Source organism: Chanodichthys erythropterus, chromosome 1 (genome assembly GCF_024489055.1).
Source record: "Chanodichthys erythropterus isolate Z2021 chromosome 1, ASM2448905v1, whole genome shotgun sequence".
In the NCBI taxonomy this organism is placed as follows: Eukaryota; Metazoa; Chordata; class Actinopteri; order Cypriniformes; family Xenocyprididae; genus Chanodichthys; species Chanodichthys erythropterus.
Window position 1 is genome coordinate 5,444,836 of NC_090221.1, and position 8,010 is coordinate 5,452,845.

Here is an 8,010-nt window from a genome sequence, read left to right on the forward strand (position 1 = left end):
CTCGCTTAGGCTACTGTATCATACAATTAAAAGTAGCTATACAAAAGTGTCATACTTCACATAATATATTGAATTGATTTTAAAAATATATGTAAACATTACTTCATTTATTAAAGGATTAGTTCACTTTCAAATAAAAAAAAAAAAATCCTGATAATTTACTCACCCCCATGTCATCCAAGATGTTCATGTCTTTCTTTATTCAGTTGGGAAGAAATTAAGGTTTTTGAGGAAAACATTCCAGGATTTTTCTCCATATAGTGGACTTCAAAGTTTGAACTAAATTGTCATATACAATATGCTAGTGCAAGTATATAACAATTAGTTCAAACTTTAACCTGTGGAGGGCAGTAATAGACTTAGCAGTGTCTACACTGCCGGAATTCAAATAGAGAAGAAGAAGAGAGCTAGTTCAAGATGAGCATTTATGGTTAAAACTTATAAAATTTAATTTTTTTTTTTTTTTTTTTTTTTTTTTTTTTGAGCAATGGTTTCTCTAGATAAGACCCTTATTTCTTTTCTGGGATTGCTGTAAACTGTAATTTTAACCTTATTTGGGCTCCATTGAAGTCAACTATATGGACAAAACTCCTGAAATGTTTTCATCAAAAACCTTAATTTCTTTTTTGACTGAAGAAAGAAAGACATGAACATCTTGGATGACATGGGGGTGAGTAAATCATCAGGAAATTTTAATTTGAAAGTGAACTAATCCTTTAACTAGTTTTAATTACATAAAATGTAGCAATCATGGAATGTAATATTAAAATGTAAGGAATTGTGGATTGAAATATTCATGAAAGCACTACCAGGAGGTTACATCATTTGGACCCTTTATACAGCATGACAGAAATGCATTTAAATAAATTTATTTTAATAATGTAAATAATGTTATTTTAATAAAATCACTTTAATCATGGTTTTTATAATGCAATTTTTATAATGCATCTACATTTTGGATAGCTAAAATAAATGTTTAACAAAATAAATAGTTGTTTAAAAAATATATAGTTCACAAAATATTTGTTTAATCAACATCTTATGAAGTAAAACCCCCTTCTTATGTTTTCTTTTTTTATTTATTTTTTTTATTAATTAAATTTTTAAAGTAACAACAACATTCAAACCAACAACATATAATGAAAGTTGAATTTCACAATTAAAAGAACAAATGACTTGGTACGAGGGACATAGAGTATTGACAAAGAAAATAAATAAATAAATAAATAAATAAATAAATAAATAAATAAATAAATAACTTTTGTTATGACTCAAGTGGGGGGATAGACAGATCTCATCTAAACATTGTATCTCTATTCACAGGTGACTTTATAATCTTATTTAATATCTGGAATGTTTTAATTGTTTTTTTGTTTCTTTTAAATTTGCATAGGGAATCTGCAAAACTTTTTAATTCATAGCAAAATACAATAAAGTTTGGTTTCGAAGCTGTAAATTTAGACTTGTAACGTTAGATATGACTTTTCCAAGCATGCAGAGGATTTTGACTGCATTATCTAAAGGAACAGAACCAGTGTTAGAAAGCATATATATATATATATATATATATATATATATATATATATATATATATATATATATATATATATATATATATATATATATATATATATATATATTTATATATATACATATATTTTTTTTAAATAAATGCCTTCGTATGACTTTTAATTTGAAGTCATAGTCCACCGGAAACGCTCTTGCTGCTCGATTCTTTTGAGGGTCGGCGCCTGGACACGCATAAAGCAGTACTCGCGGCTTTTTAAAATTTAAACAGATAAATTCGTAAGATAAAACCAGTTAAGAGATGTTTTATCACGTAAGTCCATAGTTGTTTTATTTTTGCGTGTATTTGCAATGAACCCCAGCATGAAGAATTCATTATTTTCGGCTCGTTGATGCGGTTTTGTCTCGGCTAACGTTACCTGCACACAGTCATTGGGTTTTGAAAGTGTTGGTGAATGAAATCCAGCCAACTCCACAGATCCTGTCCTTTTGAAATGATAAATATTGTGTTGACGTAAAGTTAACTGATCAAAAGTCGAAATCAATCAACGATTTTATTGTTTATACAGTGTGTTTTGTTCATTCAAACCGATTCTAGATGTACGTTCATTATCTTAATGTAGCTGCTTGTTGTTTTCTCAATCTCCATCACAACAGATCTCTTTGGAGCATGAGATTCTCCTCCATCCCAGGTACTTTGGACCCAACCTTTTGAACACAGTCAAGCAGAAACTGTTCACTGAGGTGGAGGGAACATGTACAGGAAAGTAAGTTTGAGATCAGACTTTATTCAGTTAATGAAATCTGAGTCTCTAATGTCTCTCTTTTGTTTCTCAGGTATGGCTTTGTTATTGCAGTAACCACAATCGATAATATTGGAGCAGGTGTAATACAGCCCGGCAGAGGTTTTGTGCTGTATCCCGTCAAATACAAAGCCATCGTATTCCGTCCCTTCAAGGGAGAAGTTGTGGATGCTGTTGTCACTCAGGTTAACAAAGTACGAGTCCATTTTATCTTCTTAGTGCTGTCGTTTTCATTCTGGACATTCCTTAGTTCATGTATCTCACTCTGGTGTGACTCGATGTGGAGAGAGATCACATTTGAAGGGATATTTCACCCAAAAATGAAAATTTGATGTTTAATTTGGTGACTTTGTTTCTTCAGTAGAACACAAATGATGATTTTTAACTCTAACCATTGCCGTCTGTCAGTCATATAATGCATTGAAACGGTAACACCATCTATGAGAATAAAAAAAAACACGAACAGACAAATCCAAATGAAACCCTGCAGCTCGTGACGACACATTGATGTCCTAAGACACGAAATGATCGGTTTGTGTGAGAAACTGAACAGTATTTATATAATTTTGTACCTCTAAAACACCACTATGTCCAACTGCCCTGCACTTCCGGTTTGTGAGGTCTGAACGCGTTCTGACAACGGAAGTGATGTCTTACGTGTAGAACATCAATGAGTGCGAGAGATCACTTCCGGCATCAGAGCGTGTTTTCATATTTGGGTGAACTATCCCTTTAAGAGCTCTTGTATAAAGAACTTACTTGCTCAGTGTTCATTTATACAATGTTGATAAAACTCATTGTCTCTGCTTCTGATTGTTTTAGTCTTTAATACAAAATATATTTGTTTTGCTTCCCCCAGGTTGGACTCTTTACAGAAATTGGCCCCATGTCTTGTTTCATTTCTCGTCATGTAGGTTTTCCGTGGAGATTATATATAATCAAAATATGTATATATTCCATGCACATATGTTTGTGTTAATATTCTGTGACATTTATAATTGTCTTATATCTGTGACATTTCTGTGTCTAGTCTATTCCCTCTGAGATGGAGTTTGATCCAAACTCAAATCCACCATGCTATAAGACAGTTGATGAGGTATGAGTCAATAAATCACCATTAAAGGTGCTATAGAGGATGTTTTCGACGACTGAGAAACCAAAGACTGTTACTGAGTTTTTGAAATGAGCGCATGCGTAAGAACAACCCCCCTCCTTCACAGCTCATTTTGTGGGAACGCCTCCCAAAACTTGTGCACGAGTATTGGAACACGAGTGTTTACCACCGGCATTCGCTGTGTCGTGTTAGTGGATTCATTATGTCGGACTCACCGCAGGTAACTCATAATCTGCAGTTGTTACTCCTGACAAAAACATTGCATGCGGCGCCTGTTGAAAGTTACTGGAGCGTGCAGTCGCGCGCGTCTCTCACAAGGAACGTAATGGCTGATGTTTTAAGGCCCTACCTCGTGCACATGATATATATTGATATTCCTTTCAGTGCACCTAATAAATAGTCTTTTATCAGTTAGTAAAGACCGTTTCAAGTAATATTGCAAAAATGTATAAAACAAAACATCCTCTATAGCACTTTTAAAGCTGCAGTCTGTAACTTTTGGCGCCCTAGTGGTTAATAAACAAAACTGCATGCTCGGAATATAAACACTTATTACAGCTGTACTGTAGTAATTCAGTGTAAGTCAAAAATAACTTTTCAAAACAGAAAATGGATTCATGATGTACTCGCTCACTATATAATTTTTTAACACAAACAAGTTACATACTGTAGCTTTAGGAAATATTTTTAGAAGTAATTTTTTAACACTCAAATGCACAAATACAGACCATTTCAGTTTGTTTTCTTCAACAGGACATTGTGATCCAACAAGATGATGAAATTCGACTGAAGATTGTGGGAACTCGAGTGGATAAGAATGATATTGTAAATCCCTGGCACTTTCTCTTTAATACGCTGAATAATATACTATTTGGATAAAAATGCTTTCTTAAAGTTTTTGATTATTAAATTTTTTTCCTTCTTTTTTATTAGTTTGCTATTGGATCTCTTATGGATGACTACCTGGGTATGTATTTCTATGATGAAATCTTTTTATGCAGTGCCATAACTTACGGAAGAGGATTAGGGCCAAGCAATAATAAAAAATAAAACCATCTCGAGATTAAAGTTGTTAAATTGAGAAAAAAGTCTAAATAAAATGTTGAGAATAAACTCGTTAAATTACGAGAAAAAAGTCGTTAAATTACGAGAAAAAAATTGTTAAATTATGAGAACAAATTCGTAATTTAACAAATTTGTTCTCGTAATTTAACGACTGTTTTTTTCTCATAATTTAACGAGTTTATTCTCAACATTTTATCTCGACCTTTTTCTCGAAATTTAACGAGTTTTTTCTCGTACTTTAACGAGTTTCTCAACATTTTATTTAGACTTTTTTCTCATAATTTAACGAGTTTATTCTCAACATTTTATCTCAACCTTTTATCTCAACCTTTTTCTGAATTTAACGAGTATTTTCACGTAATTTAACGAGTTTATTCTCAACATTTTATTTGGACTTTTTTCTTGAAATTAACAACTTTAATCTCGAGATGGTTTTATTTTTTTATTATTGCTTGGCCCTAATCCTCTTCCGTAATAACTTGATTTTATACAGTTCTTTATTAAAATGTGATATTTTTAATAATTTTTATAATTCTTTGTCTGTTATGTTGTGCTATCCAGCTATTGTCTAAACGTTTCACTCTTGTTCTTGTAGGTCTTGTGAGCTGATTCTTCCATCAAGAATATGGGAAATATGAAACCTGATGCTGTGAGGATGTTACGTAGTTTATGTATATACTGTAATTAATTCCCTATTCATTTGATGTTGTTTTTTTATGGTCTCTTTTTATCCCCTTGTTGGTATATCTATAGTTTTCCTTTGGCAACAGTTTGATTTGTGAAACATCAAGTCGAATGGGAACAAAATGTTGCAGTTGTTCTACATGATGGAAAGATTTTGAACTGTTTCATTTATATTGAGGCAGCAGAGAAAAGAAAATATATATATATATAGTGTGTAAGGCTCTTCTTCTGTTGAATGATCCTGTAAGCAAAACCGTTTCACAAGCATGTTTTGGAAGGATAAATTAATCATTTATCACATTGCTTTTAGAAGTTATTCAATCTCATTATTATATTAGCTCATTTTTAAAAATATTTTTGTAAATGCCAACCAGCCTGTAGTGGAATATATTTCTCTTTTGTAATACAGCACTCATAAAATTTTGAACATGTCTCCATCTTGTCTTTTTTTTAATTCCGAAATTCCTTTGTAAGAAAGGCTAAATATGTAGTACACGATGTGTGTCAGTGGTTTTTGCAAATATTTGATGCTACCCCACTCTAACAATATATCATAGCAACAATTTTTGGCAGGTAAATATTTACAATTGAAGTTTCCTATCATGCCATAGTCACACAATAGCCAGTGTTGCCAAGTCCGCATTTTCCCCGCACAAATTGGGCCAGTTTTACATTGTTACCTAGGGTTGTTTTCATGTCCGCGGGTTGAAGCGACCCTATATAACATGATATTTAGCCACTGGAATGTGAATTTTACTGTGGGGACCCCCCTGAAACGCGATGGCTGGTTTGGATTAGCAATTGGGCGGGTTCTGTTGTAAACTTGGCAACCCTGACAATAGCTCACTGCCCACTGAAACTATTAATAACGGTTGTAGGTTTTTGACTTTTTAATACATTTTTTCCTTTATCACTAAACATATTGAGAATTTATCAAAACTGCAATATCCCCACCCCCTTGATAACCTTGATAATATTTAATGCACAACATTAACATTAAATCTCACAACAGAGTCCATTCCATTCTTAGAAACTGGTTTATCTTCAACATAAACATCAGAGCAAGTGGATTAAAGTCCTTTAATTATGAATTTACACTAAGTCATAGAGTATTCAGGCCCAGACAGAATCTTTAGACTTTTTTCACATTTAGATTTTAGCATGATAAAATGTATTCAGGTGAAAGTGCTATTGATATGAAAGGATAATGAATTCAGCCAAATATGTTTAATAAATTATTTTTCTCACCTTCATGTTGTTCCAAGCCTGTATTTATTCATTGGAACACAAAAGCAGATGTTGGGCATGGACTGATTTTTTTTTAATGTATTTATATGTGCATATATATATATATATATATATATATATATATATATATATATATATATATATATATATATATATATATATATTAGGGCATACAAAAAAAGTGTGTACTGTGTGTAATTATGTATATATAAATACATATAAAGTAATGTATATATTTAAGAGAAATGTTAATTATATACAAAATATTTGTATTTGAATATATAAATTAAAAAAAAATTAAAACATATATTTGTAAATATTTCTCAAAAATATACATGAATCTGTTTGTATAATATATACATAGTAATTACACACAGTACACCCACATATACAGTATCAGTCCAAAAGTTTGGAACCACTAAGATTTTTAATGTTTTTAAAAGAAGTTTCGTCTGCTCACCAAGGCTACATTTATATAATTAAAAATACAGTAAAAACAGTAATATTGTGAAATATTATTACAATTTAAAATTATTGTTTTCTATTTGAATATATTTCACAAAGTAATTTATTCCTGTGATGCAAAGCTGAATTTTCAGCATCGTTACTCCAGTCTACAGTGTCACATGATCCTTCAGAAATCATTCTAATATACTGATTTGCTGCTCAATAAACATTTATGATTATTTTCAATGTTGAAAACAGTTGTGTACTTTTTTTTTCAGGATTCCTTGATGAATAGAAAGTTCAAAAGAACAGCATTTATCTGAAATACAAAGCTGCTGTAGCATTATACACTACCGTTCAAAAGTTTGGGGTCAGTAAGAATTTTTATTTTTTTGAAAAGAAATTAAAGAAATGAATACTTTTATTCAGCAAGGATGCATTAAATCAATCAAAAGTGGCAGTGAAGACATTTATAATGTTACAAAAGATTAGATTTCAGATAAACACTGTTCTTTTGAACTTTCTATTCATCAAATAATCCTGAAAAAAAAATATTGTACACAAATATTTTGTACATCTGTACACATTACATGTTTCTTGAGCAGCAAATCAGCATATCAGAATGATTTCTGAAGGATCATGTGACACTGAAGACTGGAGTAATGATGCTGAAAATTCAGCTTTGAATCACACGAATAAATTACTTTGTGAGATATATTCAAATAGAAAACAGTTATTTTAAATTGTAATAATATTTCACAATATTACTGTTTTTACTGTATTTTTAATTAAATAAATGTAGCCTTGGTGAGCAGACGAAACTTCTTTTAAAAACATTAAAAATCTTAGTGGTTCCAAACTTTTGGACTGTACTGTATTAGGCAAACTTTTTTTTGTATGCGATTAATCGTTTGACAGCCCTAATATATATATATATATATATATATATATATATATATATATATATATATATATATATATATATATATATATATATCCTTTTTAATCACAAAGAAACCACTGCATTTGTAATACAAAGAACAAAAATTGAAAAGGAAAGAGGTAAACAAAGAAAACCTCAAACTCTAAGAAAGATAAGATCATAGTTCTCGCTTTTCTTAC

The 8,010-nt window shown here is 30.9% G+C and overlaps 1 protein-coding gene across 2 annotated transcripts; it reads left to right on the forward strand.

The window, feature by feature from the left end:
• Positions 1 to 1,712: 1,712 nt before the first annotated feature.
• polr2g (RNA polymerase II subunit G) lies at positions 1,713 to 5,850 on the forward strand. Of its 2 annotated transcripts, XM_067369226.1 has the most exons (9): positions 1,713 to 1,840; positions 2,185 to 2,294; positions 2,365 to 2,524; positions 3,190 to 3,240; positions 3,361 to 3,426; positions 4,198 to 4,269; positions 4,378 to 4,411; positions 5,105 to 5,158; positions 5,263 to 5,850. In XM_067369226.1, exons 1-8 carry the CDS (start codon positions 1,829 to 1,831, stop codon positions 5,116 to 5,118), a joined length of 519 nt encoding a protein of 172 aa, XP_067225327.1. In that variant the 5' UTR covers positions 1,713 to 1,828; the 3' UTR covers positions 5,119 to 5,158; positions 5,263 to 5,850. The 2 variants fall into 2 exon arrangements, with proteins under 2 accessions (XP_067225327.1, XP_067225247.1); XM_067369146.1 differs by having other exon boundaries at positions 5,105 to 5,807.
• The last annotated feature ends 2,160 nt before the right edge of the window (positions 5,851 to 8,010 follow it).